The sequence below is a fragment of the Alternaria viburni genome, assembly GCF_023758015.1.
Source record: "Alternaria viburni strain BMP 2772 chromosome Unknown scaffold_19, whole genome shotgun sequence".
Taxonomy (NCBI): domain Eukaryota; kingdom Fungi; phylum Ascomycota; class Dothideomycetes; order Pleosporales; family Pleosporaceae; genus Alternaria; species Alternaria viburni.
The window spans coordinates 81,287-102,440 of NW_026055788.1; the positions used below are offsets into that span (position 1 = coordinate 81,287).

Here is a 21,154-nt window from a genome sequence, read left to right on the forward strand (position 1 = left end):
GAGAGGAGGTGACTTATGGATTTTCTGCTTCCTCGAAAGCTGGAGATAACGGCGAAGCGCTAGCTCTAGCGAGATGCCGACTCTCAAGTGTGCCCACGTGCAGGTGCCTAGGTGCAGGCCCGGGGTGGAGTATGCCCAAGTGGACTAGCTTCCGTGCACGTGACAACCAACTAGCGCATGTATATCTGCGTCTTTCGAGCTTCGCATTCGTATACAGCTCCCACTACTTCCATCTTCCATCATCACCCACTACTTCCATCTTCCATCACCACCCACATTCGAAATATTCGTCAAGACAAGAGCATGGCAGGACCGATGAGCAAAGAAGAGCGAGTGAGTGCACGCCAAGCCCAGAGCGTGGAATGTCCTCCCTGCCAACAGGACCTGTGCTAACAAAGCCTAGGTAGCCCAACGCGCACGGCTCAAGATCCTGGACGCACCGTCTGTATGCTACCTTGGGTGACTTGTTCATGTGCAGACACTGACAACAACAACAAAAGCCACAACCTGATCCACCAGCCAAGAGGCAAAAGACCACTCCTGATGACGACAAGAACGATCCCAGCCTTGCCGACCAGATTGCCGCGGTCAGCCAGCAGTTGGTGGCAGCAAAGTCCGACCTCGCCATGCGCAAGAAGGTTTTGGAAGAAGAGCAAGAGAAGGGAGCGGCTCTTAAACACTTCGACATGGCCTTCACCTACGGCCCCAAGGAGCGGGAGGATCTGTTGGAGAGTAGCAAGGTTCTCACCAAGCACCTGAACTTTCACAGAGACCAGACCGTGGCTAAGTGATTGGTTTGTGGAGTGACCTGGTTGGCACTGACAAGGATGGAGAGGACAAGGATGCAGAGGACAAGGATGGAGAGGACAAGAGATACCAAACATTGATGCTCTAGAAATGAATTTCATCACCGGTGAACCAATACTGTGCCACATTTCGCATTTTGTGTTGATTCGTTACATATGTGCATGAACACCTTGATCTTTATATGTGTGAGATGGCAGACTTATCGTCCACCTTCACGGCACATGACATATTCCTCCATGACCCTGCGCGCACACAGCGTTGGGATGTTCATCGGCTCCGGCTCAAGAGTCTAAGAGTCCTCAGGAAGAGTAGAGTGCGCCTCATAGTCGTCCAGTTCTCCCTTCAACTGCAGAAATACTTCAATATTGCCGTCGAAGTCTTTGCTCAGTTTCTTGTAGTCTGCGGACAGCTTGTTAAGAAGTGCCTGGAACCTGTCCTGGGTTGTGTCAATTCATTGAGCAACAAGAGTAGGTCAGAAACACGACTAACCTGTAGCACCTGGAATAACTGCAGATCGCTTTTGAACTCGAGGAAGGCATTGGTGTCGTCGGCAAAGCGCTTCTGTTCGGCTTGGATTGCCTCGTTGGTTTCTTCGAGCTCTTTGTTGACACGTCCGAGCTCCTCTTGTACCGCTGAGAGGTGGGCTTGAGTGTGCGAGTTGGCTGAGGTCATCTATAAGATGTCAGTACTGCTGTTGGCGCATTTGGCGCGGATAAGTCTCTTACCTTGTCTGATCGATCCTGGACGTCGGTGTAAGTTTCAGTAAGAAGGTGTGTGGAGGGAGAAGGGTCCCGATGTCTATGTATCCGCGGTGACGCACAGACCCTCCCACCCACGTGGTGGTCACGTACTTCAAAAAGCTGCGCCCGGGCGTCTGCTTTCACCGTGACGCACGGACGCTGCCATAATATCCAATCCTTGCGCATGTGAATTCTTCCAAGTTACCTACATTCCATTCTGTTTACCGAATCTCTGACCAAATTTTCGATCCATTACGCAACACAACACACCCGCGCAACACAATACCTAGGTACAAGATGACAGGTCGACGCCCCCCAGCCCCCCGAAACGCCGGCCAATGGCCTCCCAAGAGACTTTGCTGGAGCGCCAACAGGCTGATGGCACAAGAGTCAGCAGAAGAAAAACAGCAACGCCTTGAAAGGCAGGAGGTCAAGAGCAACAGCTTGAGGGATCTGTCGTGGAATGGAGTTGTTACGGAAACCGGATGGATGGACCCAACAGCAGCTGCAGAGCATGAGAGTATCGAGATCGATGACGAAGAAGCTCTCAGGCAAGCGTTTGAGCTTGTCGGCAGGGGCGCAGCAAGGGCTCCCGACACCGCCAGGCAGAACGGCCTCGACTTCCCCGCAGACCCCAAGAACATGCAATGCAAGGTGGACGGACAAGAGGGCAAGCAGGCGCTTATATTGAAGGACTATCAGCGTCAAACATGCCAGACCATCGTCGACGACTACAAGAGAGAAGGAAGTGGGATGATTCTAGGGCTCGAGATGGGCCTCGGCAAGACCGTAGTCACCCTCGGTAAGTGACAGCTTGTCGGACGACGATCTGAGTTCTTGCCTCTAACAGCTACAGCTATCTTAGACCATATCAAGAAGATAGACGGGGTCCCGCACCTCATGATCGTTCCAGCCAGTCTGATGGCCACGTGGGAAGACGAGATCAACGACAAGATGGTCGAACCTCTCAAGTACTGCATGTACCGTAAGTCTATGCGATTGACAACAGCTCCTGACATGGTAAAGCGGCTAACAAACCCATCAGATGAGGACCCCAGCCGCGGCCATACCAACAAGCATAGCCCGGCCGAGCTCCGCAAGTTTGACGTTGTCTTCGCCTCATACGAGAAGCTGCTGTTGGACGCAAAGGCCCTTCAAGAGACGGAGGCAGCCTTCAATGCCCGAGTAGAAGACGCGGTCCGATGCAACAGCACGTTGGCCGTCATCCATTGGCACGTCATTGGTCTCGAGGAAGGACATCGGATCGCAAACGCATTATCCAAGACGACAAACGCCGCATATAACCTCCAAGGCCTCTATCGGATGCCTATAACGGGTACACCGTTCCAGAACGAATACTCGGATTTGCAAAGCCTGTTCTGCTTCATGGGTACAGTTCCATGGAACTCACCTTCTGTCTTCGCCCGCGTAAGTTCCAAGGGCGCATGTGTCCAAGCAACAACTTCACGGCTAACTCACAACAGTTCTTTTCCTTTAAAGAAAGCCAGAAAAACCAGAACCACGTTCTGCACAGGGAGAGCAACGCGATTCTGGCGCTCGCGATCAAGGCGTGCACAATCCGAATCCGAACGACCGACAACTTTGGCGGCTTACCCGTAGCCGATTACAAACCGGCAATCACAGAATTTAGGAGGCACAAGTTGACATTCGAAGAGACACAAGAGCAGGAGAGCACTAGGACGATATGGGATGAGGCCTACAAGAAAGATCGCGACGCTGACCGCAGGGCTGGCGTAGTAGGCTCTGGCAGCGACATGGAAGAGTCAGTATTCGCTAGCATCACAACCGCACGCTTGGCCATGGCACATCCGGCATGCACAAAATACCGCTACGGGTCATCAGAAGACTTCCGCCAAGCATCTATCAAGAAAGACCACGAGGTGCTTGTGGCAGACATCGGAAATGAGATGCTAGCAAGAGACGCCAAGGGCAACGAATTATCCAAAGGGGAGAATTTGAGTCGCACAAGACTCTGCGCAGAGACCAAGAAGACCTGGGCTGAGTCGTCAAGGATGGAAGAGCTGATAAAGGTCTGCAAGGAACACAGAAGCGAACGCCCAGGACCCGTACTGGTATTTGCGGAGTTCCTTTCTGCTTTAGATGTCGCCAAGAACGCCCTCGAAGAGACCTTCGGCACGAACACGAAGATCGCCCGAATCGACGGGACGGTGAAGAAGGCGGAACGACAGGCTGTCGTAGATAAATTCAAGAACACACCAGAAGCCTACGACTTCATCCTGATCACCGCGAGGTGTGGCGGCCTCGGATTGACCCTCATTGGGGCAAACTGCGTCATACACTTGACACCGCTCTGGAATCCTCATTTACAGGAGCAGTGTACCGCTCGCGCTGTCCGGATAGGGCAGACGAAGCAGGTATATGTCTATGTCCTTCATGCCAAGAACAGCATAGAGAATCATGTACTAGATGCGCAAAGGACCAAGAAGAGGAAGGCTGTAAGGACATTGGATCCCGACGACGCTATGAGAACGGCGATGGATACAGTTGCCGGTTGGAGCCAAGAGGAATTCACTAAATCCGTGAGTGCTCTCCTGGACTATTTGTTGTTGTCCTCGCTAACGTATTGCAGATGACGAAAGCGAAGACAGCCTCCAAAGCCTACGCCGACAAGTTGGCGAAACGGAAAGAGAAGAAGCAGAGAAGGCTCAACGGCAAGCAGGAAGCAAAGGACGTCGTAATGCGTGACGCGCAACGAAGTCCTCAACCCAAGCAATCGCTTTCGGACGACGTTGTTGGGAACGACAGCGATGATAGCGTTGATGATACGCAGGTAGATCAGCTCGCACGGGCTTTAGAGAACGATGATAGCGAGGAGGAGTAGGAAATCAGTTGAGGAGAGTGAGCGGGGCTTGGTACATGGAAGCGGTTGCATTATGAGATTGCCGTGAGGAGATGCGACACAAGTTTTCGCCGGTCATTGTCATCTAGTATGAAAAGGAACACTCATGTGTAGATAATGCGAATGCGTTGACAACACAGTCTCCTTGTGCCTCTTGAGTGTGAATCACCCTATGTAGTCTCGTTGCTGCTCAAGAGACAGTACTGCACAGCAAGTTGCGATAGGGCGAGCCTGGCCAGAAAGATTTCTTTTGCCAAACAACATCTCAGTCAATGATTCGTGCCATGTGCTGCATTATCGATGAACGGCCTGTAGCACGTCACTTGTAAGTTCTTCTTTGCCATATTCCCATCTTGAGAGCAATGTGGTAGTCGCGATGTTGGTGTTGACAGAGAGCATGGCAAGGTCACGATCTGCAGGGTAGGAAAGAAAGGCATGCGACACCTAGCTGCATAGCTTCCTCATGTCGCCGCAACACCGACAGTAACGAGTGTAAGCCCTCAATTGGAATTACTCTGGAGTAGAAGTGGCCGTGAGCGATCGGCGCCAGGCCCCTTTTTAGCCGGATGCCATGCCCAAGTGTGCGGGAGGTGTCAGCGCTAACCAGTGCTTATCCCGACGCCTCAACACCGCTTTGCCAATGACCTCAGCTTCCACAACACAGCCTTCTCTATCATCTCCACATAGTCAGGAGAACATGCTGTCGCATGCTTCGTCTAAGCCACTATTGCGAACGGTTCTACGCGAGTTCGGGAGCTTGGCATGTCCCTGGGCTACCTAGGCACACGGCACCCACGGCAGCACAATACGAACCATCACAACAACAAAAGATTAGGCTATGAGTCCCGCATTTCGAGGTATCAAAATATGGTAGCTGATTCAGAATATGGCTACACAGACACCACATGTGGTCCCACATTCCTCGAAGCTGACTCGCAAACAAGTATGGCAATGCCACCATCACACTGGATACGTTAATGATGTACAATCATGTCGCTTGGCATACTCCAGCACGTACCTGCATATCTTCGGGAAAGCCTTAATCGCGAAAACGGCGACGGCATGTATGCCGCGGATGCTGCGTCTGCAGATCTTTTCGCAACGTCGATGATGCCGAACATTGTGTGGCTTAGCTCATCTCCTTCACCCGCCTCGGTGTACGAACGACGCCAAGGGGAACACGGGTTGGGCTCAAAAGTAACGCTGAGCTCTCATGATCTACTCGCTATACTGCTTGCCTGATCCACGAATGGAAGCCTTACAGCGCATTGCTTCTTGCGCCTCGCCTCGCCTCGCCTCGCCTCGGGTGTCTCGACCATATTCAGATTCATGGCCCATACTTTTTCCCGCCACATAGCTCGCTTCATCGTATTCTCAAGCCCCACGGCCAAACATAGAACGTCGGGTATTTGGCATACTGTCATAGAATCCCATATAACATGGCCTTCAGCATACCTTCAGATGCAGTGTCTTGCTTCTCAACACGGTCGTTCCTTCTTTGCGCAGTCAAGCCTGTTGCGGTCGCTCGTGAACAATCATACGGCCAACTTTTGTTGCTACAACCATGGTAGCCTACGCTCCTTACTTCGCCGCTACGGTTTCATTGTCGTCTGTCCTCCACGCAGTCACCCCTTCTGAGTTCAGCATCGCGCCCATCTGCCAGGTCGTCACAGCTACAGTCACTGAATACGCCGCAGCACGACCCACGACCAACTCTCATGGGCATGGTGGTCCATACTACAATCCCTACAACGACGTCCCTCTCCCTTTCGAGTGGCCGGGTAAACCATCACATGGAGAAGCGTACGCTCCTCCTCGGCCTTCGACACCCTACGAATACGGCGGGCCCGCCAAACATGACTACAAAGAACCGTGCTGGGTTCCCAAGGGCACCGACCATCTGAAGAGCTCACTTCCAAATGTCGAACAGTGTGGTAACTCACAATGGGGTTTGATCGACTCTCCCCATCTCCCGGCGAATGGTCTTCCGAGTAGTAATCCCGATGGCGCATATACGTCCGAGTCAACGAGGCCATCATCTACACGTTCTCTTCACCCTACAGTATCTGGTCATCCATACGGCTATGCAAACGCCACAGGGTCTACTTCTTCCGGACCGACTGCCACTGGGGCGCTCGAGCCTATCGCTACTGCGGCCTCCCAACCGAAGGCTGATCTTCTTTGCCCGTTCATGCCTGACACCGGCGTGACAAGAACATACGACCTCCACGTGGCTTATCAAACGATCGCTCCAGATGGTGTTACCAGGAATGGACTCACAGTCAATGGTCAATTCCCCGGTCCTCTGATCGAGGCCAACTGGTAAGAATCATCTTCCAACACTGTAATGCTTCTACTGACCGTGACAGGGGTGATTGGATCCTTTGGAGAGTTACAAATGATTTGACTGACGAGGGTACTACCCTTCATGCTCATGGCCTTTTCCAGACAGAAAGTACCTGGTATGACGGTGTACCGGCGGTCAGTCAATGCCCGATCACTCCAAACGGCGGTTACTATGAGATGCTTTTCCGGGCCGACCGCTACGGGACGTCTTGGTATCACAGTAAGTTCCTCAGTACTACACTGAGATACGCAAAAGCTAATTTTTAAGGCCATTACAGCGCGCAATACTCCGGTGGCGCCCACGGCCCCATGGTCATACATGGGCCGAAACACGAGGATTACGACATCGACATCGGCCCCATCATTCTCGAAGATTGGTTCCATGCTGACTACTATACCCTTGTTGAGGGCACCATGAACGGCCAATTCCCGCCCTCCAACAACAATCTCATCAACGGAAGAATGAATTACCCATGTGCCAATACAACCTTGCCTTGCACGCCTAATGCAGGTATCTCTAAGTTTAGATTCCAGTCTGGAAAGAAGCATCTACTACGCCTCATCAACACAGGCGCTGAAGGCAACCAGAAGTTCAGCATCGATAGGCACAAACTGAAAGTCATCGCCGTAGACTACATCCCGGTCGAGCCGTACACGACTAACGTCGTCACGCTTGCCGTCGGTCAGCGCACTGATGTTATAGTCGAAGCTATCGGCAAGCCTAGCGATACCTTCTGGATGCGCTCTCAACTTGCTCAAGGCTTTCGCTGTACACTCACCGACGGCATCTCACCTAACGCTCTTGCGGCAGTATACTACGAGGATGCCAGTACCGACGCTATCCCCAAGTCTACCTCTGATGTCACGAAAGAACAACTTGAGCAATGCAAGAACGACCCCATCACCCAGGGTATCCCGCTGTGTAAGGTCCCATTGGAAGAGCCTGACCATGTCGAACGTGTGGACTTTGACTTCCGCTCCAATGGCACCAACTTCATCTGGTATCTCAACAACAGCACCTACCACGGCAACTACAACAAGCCAACGCTACTGAAAGCAAAGCGTAACGAGTCGGACTTCGACCCCGAATGGAACGTGTACCAATTCCCCGGTGCGAAGCATGTCCGCATCCACATGGTCAACCACGGTCTCATTGGCGGCCATCCCATGCATTTGCACGGCCATGACTACCACATCCTGGCTGAAGGCTTCGGAGAGTGGGACGGCGTTGTGACAAACCCAGAGAACACGCTGCGTCGCGATGTCCATCAGATGCAGAATGCACGAAACACCACCGGCACTGTTGAGCCTTCGTACTTGGTACTGCAATTCGTGCAAGATAATCCAGGCGCCTGGCCGCTGCATTGCCATCTCGCTTGGCACGTTAGTGGAGGGCTCTTCATGCAGATCTTGGAGAGACCAGAGGATATCCAGAAGCAGGCATTTGGGGATGAGCAGTTTCAACTTTGCGATGATTGGGATGCTTATACTTCTGAAGTGGTACTGAATCAGATCGATTCGGGGTTGTAAGTAAACTTTCATGTATATAGGGCCCTAGAGTGCGAGCATAGTAAATACCCATGACTTTCCCCAATGGTTGTATCACGTGATTTCACACCTCGCAATTCGATGAAGGGCGCGTGATAGGGTGTTCATAAGTCGAATGACGGCAATCTCATTGCCTGAACATCAGGTATTTTACATTGCTTTCGCGTCTTGTGTAGGTCAAGCTCTCGAGAGGACGCATCCGTGGACCTGGGCAGTTATTGGACACCCCGGGAAGACGCGTTCAAAGGCGGCCGATATGCTGAGCTCCACAATATCGCCGAAGAGACGATCTTGCATCCCGCCGGGCTTTTCGAAAATATACAATTTTCCCTCTCTTGCCGATGGTCAATTTCCGAGGATAAATTTGCAGTAGCAACGGGCTGTAGGCGCCAGGAGAGATGAGATCGGAATATTCGCGCGGGAAGATTTGGTCATGACGTCATGGCTCCGCGAACCCACGGCAGCCCATTAATAAAAGTAAATTAAAGACACCGACGATTAGCAAGAGTTCCGTGCTCACAACATCTACCCTTCATCCTAATCTGCCATTATTGGCCAATGATAATGAGCGCAGGTCCTCAACATCTCAAAGTCCTGTTGACAGGTGGTGCCAGGGGTATCGGGCGCGGGTTGTTCAGACAGCTGCTGACATCTGGACATGACGTCGTCATTCTGGATTCCAACAAAGAAGAGCTAGAGCATGTCCGCACGCGAGCTGAAGAATGGTCAAATGGTCGAAAGCAAAGCTGGTCTGCGCTTGAGTGTGACCTCAGCAAGCGAACGGAGTTGAAGACTGCTGTGGAAGAAGTCAAGCGGAAATTTGATGGCAAGCTCGACGTCTTGATCAACAATGCTTTCCCGACAGACCTATCAATATCGGAGGATCGCAGCATGGAAGCTGAGGGAGAAGACATGGAAAAAGAATGGGATTTAAAGGTTGCGATCGGTCTCACTGCACCGTTCATCCTCAGTCGGCTATGCGTTCCGCTTCTCGCTGCAGGAAGTTCTACTCCGAATTCGCCTGGTACCATCATCAACATGTCATCAACGCGCGCATATCAATCCGAACCTGACCACGAAGCCTACTCATCTGTCAAAGCTGGACTGTTGGGGTTGACGCAGTCCATGTCAGTATCGCTAGGCCATCGTCACAAGATCAGGGTGAATGCGATCATTCCCGGATGGATTCACGTCGCCAACGAAAGCAAAGCTGGCGATGAAGGTCAAACCGAGTGGGAGGAGGGTCTCTCAAAGGCTGATGTCGACTGGCATCCTGCTGGCAGAGTAGGTAAAGTGGAGGATATTGCGAAGGCGGTGGAGTACCTCATAGGCAACGAGTTTGTCACTGGTCAGGAGGCCGTTGTAGACGGCGGTGTCGGGAGAAAGATGGTTTACCCTGAGTAGGCACATGAGAACGTGTAATACCCAACCTTTTCATCAGCTCAAAATTGCGCGCCGTGCGTACGGTTTGCGTGTTGCTGTGAGAGCCCGGTATTTCCAGCCATCCACAGGCGGGCGTCAATCCCCGCCTATGTACAGTACCGCTCTCGGACAACGAAGCTTCTTTGACCGGGCACAAGCCCACGGCTCTTAGACAGTCTCAGTGGCGCAGGGTAGACAAGCGCATGTGATAGCAGATTACACTTATGTATTCAAGACCGTTGGGTAGTGTAGTCTAGCAATACAGCATGGCCGCCTGCGAAGAAAGGGATTACAATGCTTGTTTAGGGTATGCAAGAAGCGACACATCGTCGATCACTACTGAGCTTAACCATACATTACATGCCCGTTAACCAGGCCCAGCAGTCGCTTATGATAGTTCTAGAAGCTCTACTCCAGTAACTTTGAGTCTCGTCGTTTGATCTTGTCCGGTTCCATGTCGTCTTCGGCCTCTTCCTCAACACAAACCCCATCCACATCCTCGCCCCACAGACGTAGCACAGCATCCTTCGTCCAGTCGCACTTTCTCCGAGTGACTGGTTGCCTTGTCATCTTATGTACTTTGTCGCATGCCGCCATAGCCTTTTTAAGTCCTTCCTTGCCCTTTCCATTGAGCCAATTCTCGAATTCAAGAATGTCGGGTATCTGCTTCTTGAACCTTCTGCGGCAGAGTTCCTGAGCGATATGCTTGATTAAAGGGTTTGTGGGAGGGAAGCGACGTACCAACATCTCGAGCTCGCTAATACTGAGAAGTCGAGATGATACGAGCGCGCAAAGGGTGCCGAGGAGAGGTGCAGAGTGAGTGTAGTGGATGCCGAGAACTAAACACGCTTGGTATGTTAGTACATCGTTACGAAGATTACCGGACACAAGGTCAACGCGATCAAGGCCAAGAAGCTTGGATGTAGTGAATACGTCAAGCAAGCGTTTGATACTTCTTTCATCGGCGTGACTATGCATACGAAATCGTGTGATTTGGGGCGTGATCTGAACGACATCATTGGCCTTTTCGCATGAAGCTATCAACGCACGAAGAGCTACGTCTTTCCGGATGACGATACCGCGGGCAATGACATCCACGGTTGGTCCCTCGAGGAGTACCTTGCGGTCTTTGGCATCCAAATCAAGGACGTGATCTCGGCCAATGATTGGCTTAGCACGGACATTTGGTGTGTCGCGCCGTATCACAGGCGACCAAGTTGGCGCAGTCCGGGAATTGGTAGGGAGAGGGTCTGACATATTGGATGAGCCACAACACCGCGGATCGGTATTTATTTGATTGGTTGATGGGTGAGCATAATACAGAATCAGCTCAAGCGAAAAGGCGGAAGTGAGATATAGATGTGATACACAATGCACAATGTGCTACCACAGTCATCCGAGAAACCTTGTCAATGTCTACTTTGACATCAATGTAGCATCTCGAAAGTGTGTTCAGGTTGGACCACATTGTACCAGCGTTGTATTCCTCCTGCTGGACGACATCGGTGAACAAGCACGCATCAGATGTGACGTGCTGAAAGGCACTACGACTGAAAAGATCAGCAAGCAGCTTTGTGGTCATGCACCAGTCCTTTAAGGTGTCGGTCCTCCAGAAGATCGAATAAGAGCTAGCGGCGTAACTTCTCCGTGTTGTGGGCTATAGCGTCATGGTGGCGCACTGCGACCATGTTCCTCTCGACCACGAACGGCACCACCGCCATCCGAGCAGCTTTAGCCCTACTCGAACTCATATGCGATTGTGTGGCCGGATGGGTCCTTGTACCAGCTCAATTGGAAAGAGGCGTACATCTGCCATTGTATCGGTATTCGCGTCGGTTCGATGGTAGTCATGTCGTACTCGTTGACGTTTGCGACATTCGTCCCAGTTGGAGAAGATAGCAAGCTCGCAGGTTCGGAGACGGCAAGGGCTGTTTGTATAAGCGATCAGGGTGCGGCGTAAAGCGAACATGGCGGTTGTGTCATCTGGCGAGACACGGCAGCGTTGAGGAGGATACCTCCCGTCGCATCGGTGCGCGTGCTATGAAATGGAAGGGGGCTCAACCCGGGAGTTTGCTGACCTGCGCACGCGGCCGTGTAGCTCCGGGGAAAGCGAGCGGCCGAAGGACATGCGCATGTCTGTCGCGTCGTGGAGGATTCGAAATAGTCGTAGACAGAAGCCAGGGGGAGACATGCAAGCACCGTGGGTGTGTCGGAGATGCGCACAGAAGGGCTATGATGGCGCATGCGACTCCGAGCGCACGAGAAGCAGCAATGTGAAGGGGTGTGTAAATAAAAGCCGACAGTAATCGTTGTCAGTGTGGAAGGCAGGCCACGGTGCTACGGTTGTGAAGATTCCAAGGTTGCGATGACGTCATCACTAGCGCCTGACACGTGAAAGTTGGCTCAATGTTGAGCTGGACCGCCGAGGTATAATGGAAGAGCCTTCAGACGTATTGCCATGAATTCAGCGGCGGATGCAGTAAGAGCATGAAGCGGACCAAGATCTTGCAGCAATCCCATGTAGGTCGTACGCCATGTATAGTACAATTCCGTCGGGCATCACAAGCTGCGCCTAGCCAGGATTTGGGCCTTGACAGCCTATGTAGGCAACATCAGCGCAACAGGCGTGTAGTGGCAAATACGACATGGCTCTTTGTATGCGCGATCGACAGCTGTAAGTATTGGGTCAATGGAGACGTTGGTTGTGGGCGTAGTGGAGTGAAAGGGCTCAGTATCTTTGGGGGCGTACGCCTTACAATCTATGCTCACCTCACCGCCGGTATTAATCTCGACTACACTATGACGGTGAGACCAGAATCAGAGACAAATACTACTATCGAACGCTCTAAAGCGTAGAATTATGTTTGCGACGTCTTTGGGTGTGCATGCGACGTGTGTAACTCCATCGGTTGGCTGCTATACCGTGGAGGTGCCCAATCGGCGATCAGAGACGTCCGCTAGTATACCCGCTAATGCACCTACGATGTATCTTCTCACAAACGCAAGAGCTGCATTTTGCTACTTCGTCGCAATCTTGACTCTAGGTCCTAGTCGTATATTCACAGGCTGGCTGTGTGCACAATGTCCTCGGCGCCGATTCACTAGAACTTACCCATGTACTACAGACAAGTTGATTGAAAAACACAAGTACAATACGTATAAGTACAACAGTCTATGAAAGCATCCTCGTATTCCACGCGCCAATTTTAACTTTCCAACGTTATTATCTTGTGCGCACCTCTAGCTATACTCGCGGCTACTTTCCCAAGACTGATCCATCCGCCTGCATTAAAACCAACGGCTAGGCGTGCAAATATCTAAACTGCTGCAGCCATAAAGTTCTCGCGCGTGTCGAATTGTTCACACAATCGACTTGGCGTCGTAGACCCCGTGATGATGGATTACTTCTAAGTCGGATGCTGGTGGGACTGTCGATGCTGGCGCCGAAGTGAGGGCCGCCTATCCAATCCTGGCTTAGCCAAGCCCAGCTGCCCGTCTGAAATGTTGTGGTCCATCGCATACCTAGGTAGACATGGCATACATAATTTGAGTAGACCTACTAGCTGACGAGATCTTGATGCTATCTCTAGGCCGCTCGCACTGTCTGGTTGTCTTGTTCAATTTTGGCGGACATCGACAACGTCACCGGTCGCGTCGCTGCACAGGTGCAGGTAGTTACCGACCCCCAGGTCTGCGAATCAACCAACCCTATGCAACCCAAAGTCGCAGTCCCCAATCGCACGCAATGCCTTTGTTGCAACCACCCTCAACTGTTACGACTCATTTGATCTCCGCCCGTTCCCCAACGACCTAGATACCGGTCAGTCCCCACCGACTAAGATGATGGCCTTGTTTCGGCACACACCACCGAGCGAGATGTCTACATGAACATGCAGTTGCTCCACAACGCTACCGCCACCACAAAAGCTTGATCTCACATCGATCTGCGTCGCTTCAACCATTCCGACATCTAGCGAGAACCTGCATGCATCGGAGGTCTAATGAGTGGGTAGTGGGGTAGCGCTGACCGGAACACCAAGGTTTTGCCGGCAGGACACCTCGCATTCGCCTGCGTCTGCGCAGGTAGCACAGTACCGAATACTTGGGAATAGATCACTCTACTGTGGGGTCTGGCTGAATCTGTGTATGAAGCAGCAGGGCCTGCGTAAGATGGAATCGGGATGGAATCGCTGGTAGAACCCAATCTAATTATGGAACCGTGTAGTAGCGCGCTGCGGGCGAGCCCTGACGTCTTGTCAAACTATCGCGAAATGCCTCGCCGTGTCAGCAACGACCCTCAGACCTGACAGTACGCACCCAGAATCTCATCGTGCCCAAACGAGACGACGAAAAAACGAATTCGGCTCTCCATGCTGAGGTCCGAGCAGACTGTGCGACGAATGCACTGCTTCTGGAAACATTCTGTGGATCACCCTTGTGCCGATGCTGTCGATCTCACGTCGGGGATTTTGCGCACCGACAACAACACAGCAACGCGCCAAGATCAACATTCCACAACCGCGAAAACCTTGAAGCCACTTGTCAGCGCCAGCGCTGAAGATACGTCTATCACACCTGTCAGGGTCCGGGCCTTGCTGTAGCTCGACATTAGTAATTGGGAACGTGTTCCGGTGCGCGATACTAGGCAGGAAGTCGCATGTAGCGCGAGGCCGCCAACGGCTTACACGACCCCCATCCACCAATGCCATGGACCGGAATCGTCAGATCTTAGAAGTGGTTACGGCTCGAATCGGTCAGAATGGAGACAAGAGATGCAGAGGGTGAGGAACTGTAGATTGCCGGTGGGTAAGATCGCTGTTTAGTGTTTATCGAATTTCCTACAGTTTGCGCGGATGCGTCGGTACGGCTGTCATCACCATCGGTCTAATTTTGATCGCGACCCATCTCACGGTCAGCCGTTGAGAGCGGCGAACGTTGGTGTTTGGGTATATATTTCTTTGGAGTTTCTCGAGTTTGGTTTCGTCAGGCTCAACAGTCCAGCACGGTTTCGTCTTTCTTTCTTCTTCCAAATTTCCATATACTGGTATCATTGCGATCGTTGAAGTCGAATCTTTGAGCAACACAACCTATCTCCAAGGACCTTCGCTACTTCTCCAACATGCGTTACTCTGCCATCACCCTCGTTGCCCTTACGGCGACATCGTCTTCAGCCTTCTCCCTATGGCCTCGCCAAAGCTCTAGCTGTCCTTCCGTCTGGTCTGATGTCGCCACCGAGCTTCAAGCCGACTTTGCTGGCTGTGGCGCGGATGCTCACCAAGCACTCCGTGCTCCCTTCCACGACTGCATCAACAATGGCTGTGACGGCAGTCTCGTTCTCACAGACGAGTGTGGAAGATCAGAGAATGCCGGTCTTTCCGCTATCTGCACGAAGCTCAAGGACTGGAGCGACAAGTACCAGGTCAGCGCAGCAGACATGATCCAATTCGCCGGCGCACAAGCAATCGCAGCGTGCCCGCTCGGCCCCAGAGTGCAAGCACTAGTTGGCCGTAAGGACAGCTCAAACGCCGCGCCTGTCGGAAGTGTACCCAGCAGCCGTGGTACTCTCGAAAGCATCTTGGGAGCCTTTGCTGCGAAGGGCTTCTCGTCCGACGATGTCGTTGCCCTCATGGGTGCACACAGTGTAGCAGTCCAGTTCCACGACGACCCATCGCAAGCCGGAAAGGGTCTTGACTCGACACCTTTCAGATACGATAACACCTTCTACCAAGAGACCAAGGACCGCAAGGCCCCATACAGTCTCCAGAGCGATCTACTCATGTCAAACTCTTCACAGGTATGTGTTCGCCGTCTTGACCTTCTCACCTGATCTATCACTAACAGCCTTTGCAGACAGCCAGCACATGGTCTAACTTCGCCGAAGACGCGAACAGCTGGTCTACCGCTTTCACTAGTGCATGGGACCGATTTGCTGTTATTGGAAGCGACGCCAGCAAGCTCCAAGATTGCTCGAGCCTGGTCCCTAATGGCTTTGTGACCACGAAGAGGCAGGCGTTCAACATGGCGTTCACCAAGAAGATGAGCGCAAAGTTCAGGTTGTAGGAGAGATAACAGCATATGTTGCTCAGTCTGGGTACTAATAGCGATGGCATGGCGTTTGGTGATAGACCATGGTGGTTCTGGGGCGGCTTTACTATGCTTTCAAGATACTCCGCAATACGTTGCACGTTAATGTTTACTTTCATTAATGTATTACATCAATCTCATCTTATTCATACATCTTCCATTACTAGTTTGTACGCGCTCTTTACCAGAGATCTTCCCTCACCTTTACTATCACCTTTACCCTCATCCTGGCACGTGTTGTGCGAGCTGGCAATGAGCATGCAAGCGCGAAGATGCCGATTACATAAAGTCACCACGTCTGCAACCTCCACCACGATACCCTTCAGCTTGCCTGAATCAGATCTTGCAACCCAAGAAACATGGCGTAAGTGTCCACTACCCATGCAAAAGCTTCAACACTAACCGTCTAGTGGACGAAAGCGCGCAAGCGACATCAGTCAAGACAACGCAACGTCTGCTACCGCAAGCACGCGTGGGAAGCGGGCTCGTAAAGAGATCGTTAACGACAAGTCCCCTCTCCTCAATCTCCCTGGAGGTAGGACACAACTTTCGATCTATTCCAATGCAAGTCGCTAACTGACAACGTAGAACTGAGGAATCGTATCTACAAATACATCATAGCCGACACAAAAGAGTACAAGAGAGGCAAAACACGCGACAAGTCTTATAATACAACATCCAACGCCAGACCCATCGGCCTGAAGTACACTTCTATCATGGCAGCAAAGCGCTACAAGACGGCAAAACAATGGCTCAACGCTCATAAGCGACGCCATTACTTTGGTCTTACCCAGACCTGTCGCTTGTTCCGCCACGAGTTCCGTCCGCTCTACCTCGAAGAACTGTCTTTTGGGATCAAGTCAGGTCTTGGTCATTTCCTTGTAATCTTTGGACACAACGACGAAATTCAGGCCATGGGTCATCACATCATCAACATCATGAGCGATTCTCTGCCGCACGATGGTATAGACTTACTAGCTGTCTTGAAGAAGATGTCTGATCTCAAGATGCCAAGTCTTCTATTTCGCTACAGGAAGTACTCGAGTCTGGAGCCTTGGAACATCAACGACCTGTTTCTTACGTTGGCATCACGCATGGATTCTCTTATAAAACCTATTGTCGAGGGTTTCGATCTCACCAGTATTACAATCTTCAAGGACCCAAAGCGGCATGGCTCTAAACAGCGCAGTCAGCCAGCGGTACGAATGAACCTGGACAACAAATGCTTTTCCACATGGAGCCAAGAGAGGAAAGAGAGCCACATGAAGTCTCTGATCAGTTATGTTGGTCTGGAAAAAATTGATGGCAATCACACAACAATTTGCTGTGACGGTCGAAGCTATCTGTGGTATGTTCCCGGCATGATATACGATGACTGGAATGCCTCAGAAATGCGATTGCTTTCGGAGGAGACTGACTAGAGATTCGCGTTTTGTCAGCGCCATGAAGGAACAACATGCATGGTTTTGGATAATGCGAGAACGATGGGTACTGCAGTATCATGCTAAAAGTTATGGTTGCGGAAAAGTTGAGCTCATGGAATTGTTCAGCAGTTCCACACAGGAGCTATGAGTCGCAGGAGATGGTCCTTGAGGCTTGCTTTTTTTGCCTTTCTATCCTTCTATATGCAAGTAAAAGTCTGTTATCGGTTTTGCATGCTGAATCAAAAACAAAATTGTCTCCGTGTGGGTTCCCAAACTGCTAAGAATATACGCTGTCGTGTGACCTGTCACACATCGATAATTAGTGCAGCAAATAGCCAAACGGTATCTTATGTCGATTGTAACAGTCCATCCCAAGAATTCCGCAATGGCTGTTGACGGTGTGATAGTCTTGACAAGTAAGGATGGGAAGTAGCTTCCGTATTGACTCCAATGACGTCATGCGCGCAAGCCTGGTCGAAAAGGTCCGCGGCTGACAATCTCAGAGGGAAGATGCGAACTTCATCTACCCTTGTAACAACAGTGCCACGCCTACCCTCCAAAGAAACAAGCTCTACCTACACACCAACACCATGACCGCACCTTCGTCCTTGACATCTCCACCCGATACTCGCAGATCGCGCGAAATCGACCTCATTCACGAAAACGACACGTCGTTCTCAACTATCGCGTTCTTGCCTACAAACACTTCTCTGGTCTCTCCAGGAATACCAAGGTCCACTGCTGGAGATGACAACCGTGTTACAGTCTACGTTCGCACTCATCACATACATGGTATGGTGGTACAAACCGCTCAACATCTAAATACCCATCATCATCGTCAGGGAAACAGGCGCGCATGCTATGGCAGCACTTCTTGCTGTATTCTCCACGCAAGATTATGCTCAAACAAACAGGGTTAGTAATCGTAATCCGAATACACCGGTGGTAAATACGAACCCTCCGGGAGATATGGGAATAGATATACGAAAGGAGGGCTTGTGTAAAGGCCGGCTTGTGGGGCTGGAAGTATTAAAACTTAGCTACGTCACTGGGAGTACCGCACGCTTACCGCCCAAAAGATGAGCCCGGTGTCGCATCGGGTAATCGGTTCATCAGGCCGGTTTGTAGAGCGACACTGGCAGGCTAGAAAGAGCGGATGCATCTCCGCCATAGTAATGTGCCACTGCCTGTATTGTTGTCGAGAATGTATATGGCACAGGGACAGAGGGACGAAACTGTAGTTCCGGGCGCGTGTGAAACTGCATCTTTTCGAGCTGGTTGCGGTACACATAAGTCTGGCGGCAGCTTGAGAAGGGTAGCGAGGTCCCATACGAGGCAGCCTCTGCCCGCTAGGATACTACTATGTGACTACATCAAGTGATGCAGGGCGCATAGCATGGAAAGAAAGGTAGAGGGCAACATACTTCAATGCATGCGGGAAGACAGCTTTGCGACACTGTGGTGGTCCGCATAACTCGGGCTGAGACTCCCGAAGTTGGGGCAGCTATGACTTCAGGACGCCTGCCGCTTCGGTACCCGTGGTTACTAGCCGTCTTCGTGTCCGACAGAATACTACACTACCAACTGCTTATACAATATAGTGCGCATAGTATAGAAATAAAGCTGCGATACCGCACATTTCCGTGCTCGCGCGTAAGCAACTATGTGTTAAGATCGAGGTACACATAACCTCAGCGGGGACCTAAGATAGTCCCGGGGCTATGACGTTTGCCGTTCTAGGTAGCTGAGTAGCCGACGGAGTACTATGCACTTATGTACATCGTATTTACATGTGCGCATACTACGACATAATAATGAGATACTGCGAATGCCTCTTCAGCTATGTGCATGCCTTAGCAATGCTTTCGTAGCTCACGTTACTCTAACGGTAGTAGGTAGTCGATGGGGTAGGTTTGCCTTGGCACTGTAGATGGTTGCACGCCCGCCAGGATACTGCGCCTCCAAGCGGGTCACTATTGCGAATATAGGTAGTGTTAGAATAAAGCTACAGCTCAGTGCTACTATATTTAAATGCTCAGACGTCTACCTGGGACTAGCCCAGTGCATATAATCCGGGCGCGATAGCGAAAGACGCCTTCGCACAGCGCACGCAGGCCAACAAGCGCTGCAACGGACAAGCGCGTGGAATACAATCACCCGTCAATCAATTTCAGAGAGAAGACCTAGACCATTCGAGGCCTACATCGACGCGACTGATTTGCGATCTGCTTCGTTTATTGTGATGTGTGCTGCATAGCCTTTTCATCTCCGCGTTATGCCAGGTAATCACGCCGACTTAGTCACCATAGTATGGAATGCCACGCAGCGCGGAGAGCGCGCATGGGTTCAGGTCCCGGCGTAGAGCGCGCCCAAATCGCGTGCTGCACGATGGCGTCATCAAGCTCTAGTCTAGGGTTCCTTCCACCGAAGCCACTGCGAACGGCGCCCAAATGCCCTTCAACTTTCCAGACCCTGCGCATCAAGGAACATACATACGCAGAATATACCGCGACCTGTAATTCATGTCATGCGCATTCGCATCGGGAAGAGAGATCTATCCGAAGTTCTGGAGCGTTGCATCCCAAGGTCATTCGGGTACTCGCATTAGCTTGTTCAAATACCATTAATGCGGGACGCCGTTTATACTGATAGACACAGCACACAAGACAGAAGTACACGGAAAAGAGTTATCCACAACTACGCTCGATTTGGGTAACTGCCTGTTGTGCTAATCGCCTATGCCCAGTTCATTGCTCGTTTGAAGACATGCGACAGGACGTTAGACAATTTCCAACTTAAATCTAGCCGACGACAATGCGAATCTGACTCTTCTATGGACCTCTATACTGCACCCTAAAGACATACAGTGTGTTTCGTACTTTTAGAACCTCGAGCAAGAATTTAATGTATACCTCAAAAGCTGTTTTATGTGCGCTCTTTGTCCGGCAAGAATTTAATGTATATCTTAAGGGTTCTTTTATGTAGGCTCTTTGTCTGGCAATAGTTTAACATATACTTTAAGGGTTCTTAGAAATCTGAGGATTGCTATCTTCTTGTTAAAGTCTAGCATCTTGTTGGCTGTTTCTTGTCGTGGATTGGATCACTGCCTAGGTCGCTTCGGATGAGAACAGCGAAATTTATAGCCAAATGCGCATAATGCACTAGGTAGTACAAAAGATAAGAGCACGTGATTGAACCCAGAGGCGCTCGAACTCTACGTCTCTTGTTGCAACATAAGGTATATTGCACTTGTTTCTACATGGACGGATGATAGAAACCTTTGTCTAAAGTAAGAGTACAGATAGCTAGACGAACTCTCTGTTGCCTGCAGTTAATAATGCGGTGCGGGCTGCGACGGATGCAAGCTTGTTACATTCTGCGATGGTCGTCAATGCTTCGGCGATGCTTGCGCCTAGAAAGATATGAGAGACGCATTCGGAAAGTTGGGAACTGTGATGTGTTATGAGGAGGATAAAGCCACTGGGTGGCGACTGGAATACCTAAATCGCCGGTTATCGGTTCCAAGTGACGTGAGACGACCCCAGAACGCTTACCGCGCGATTGGGGAAGCTGTGGCCGCACCTAGTGGCATTGATCTTTTGAAGGCGACTAGTATCGAGTGGACGTGTTATCAGGACGTGAATCAGCTTCAAATTGACCGCGGCAACCTGCAGATGAGAATACACACAGCACGAGAGCATCAATGGATTGCATCGGTATGCACATGATCAAATAGATAGACAGATCAGCATGCAATGGAAAGAATAGCAAAGTCTGCAGAGCAGCGTAATGATCATGAAGAAGTAGAAGTATCATTCCAAAAACATCGCTACAAGAATCGAAGTTACCCATCTAGGGTAAGTATATATACAAGATGAATATCGCAAAAGATGCGAGATTGT

General features: G+C 51.1%; 8 protein-coding genes across 8 annotated transcripts; 6 read left to right on the forward strand and 2 right to left on the reverse strand.

Moving 5' to 3' along the window:
- Window positions 1-303: 303 nt before the first annotated feature.
- On the forward strand, window positions 304-791 carry J4E79_008133 (uncharacterized protein; the record flags this gene model as incomplete). The annotated part of the gene is made up of 3 exons (XM_049356992.1): window positions 304-333; window positions 404-445; window positions 501-791. 3 exons carry the CDS (start codon window positions 304-306, stop codon window positions 789-791), a joined length of 363 nt encoding a protein of 120 aa, XP_049208356.1.
- A 305-nt stretch (window positions 792-1,096) lies between these two features.
- On the reverse strand, window positions 1,097-1,713 carry J4E79_008134 (uncharacterized protein; the record flags this gene model as incomplete). Its single annotated transcript, XM_049356993.1, has 4 exons — window positions 1,097-1,243; window positions 1,297-1,479; window positions 1,533-1,547; window positions 1,702-1,713. The coding sequence occupies 4 exons, from the start codon at window positions 1,711-1,713 to the stop codon at window positions 1,097-1,099; spliced, it is 357 nt and encodes a 118-aa protein (XP_049208357.1).
- A 131-nt stretch (window positions 1,714-1,844) lies between these two features.
- On the forward strand, window positions 1,845-4,410 carry J4E79_008135 (uncharacterized protein; the record flags this gene model as incomplete). The annotated part of the gene is made up of 5 exons (XM_049356994.1): window positions 1,845-2,349; window positions 2,404-2,532; window positions 2,593-2,975; window positions 3,032-4,108; window positions 4,159-4,410. The coding sequence occupies 5 exons, from the start codon at window positions 1,845-1,847 to the stop codon at window positions 4,408-4,410; spliced, it is 2,346 nt and encodes a 781-aa protein (XP_049208358.1).
- Window positions 4,411-5,992: 1,582 nt separating this feature from the next.
- Window positions 5,993-8,304, forward strand: J4E79_008136 (uncharacterized protein; the record flags this gene model as incomplete). Its single annotated transcript, XM_049356995.1, has 2 exons — window positions 5,993-6,750; window positions 7,053-8,304. 2 exons carry the CDS (start codon window positions 5,993-5,995, stop codon window positions 8,302-8,304), a joined length of 2,010 nt encoding a protein of 669 aa, XP_049208359.1.
- A 576-nt stretch (window positions 8,305-8,880) lies between these two features.
- J4E79_008137 (uncharacterized protein) lies at window positions 8,881-9,726 on the forward strand (the record flags this gene model as incomplete). Its single annotated transcript, XM_049356996.1, has 1 exon — window positions 8,881-9,726. The coding sequence occupies one exon, from the start codon at window positions 8,881-8,883 to the stop codon at window positions 9,724-9,726; it is 846 nt and encodes a 281-aa protein (XP_049208360.1).
- Window positions 9,727-10,152: 426 nt separating this feature from the next.
- On the reverse strand, window positions 10,153-11,001 carry J4E79_008138 (uncharacterized protein; the record flags this gene model as incomplete). Its single annotated transcript, XM_049356997.1, has 3 exons — window positions 10,153-10,437; window positions 10,486-10,583; window positions 10,626-11,001. The coding sequence occupies 3 exons, from the start codon at window positions 10,999-11,001 to the stop codon at window positions 10,153-10,155; spliced, it is 759 nt and encodes a 252-aa protein (XP_049208361.1).
- Window positions 11,002-14,863: 3,862 nt separating this feature from the next.
- Window positions 14,864-15,804, forward strand: J4E79_008139 (uncharacterized protein; the record flags this gene model as incomplete). Its single annotated transcript, XM_049356998.1, has 2 exons — window positions 14,864-15,538; window positions 15,595-15,804. The coding sequence occupies 2 exons, from the start codon at window positions 14,864-14,866 to the stop codon at window positions 15,802-15,804; spliced, it is 885 nt and encodes a 294-aa protein (XP_049208362.1).
- A 383-nt stretch (window positions 15,805-16,187) lies between these two features.
- Window positions 16,188-17,249, forward strand: J4E79_008140 (uncharacterized protein; the record flags this gene model as incomplete). The annotated part of the gene is made up of 3 exons (XM_049356999.1): window positions 16,188-16,192; window positions 16,239-16,363; window positions 16,417-17,249. The coding sequence occupies 3 exons, from the start codon at window positions 16,188-16,190 to the stop codon at window positions 17,247-17,249; spliced, it is 963 nt and encodes a 320-aa protein (XP_049208363.1).
- Between the last annotated feature and the right edge of the window lie 3,905 nt (window positions 17,250-21,154).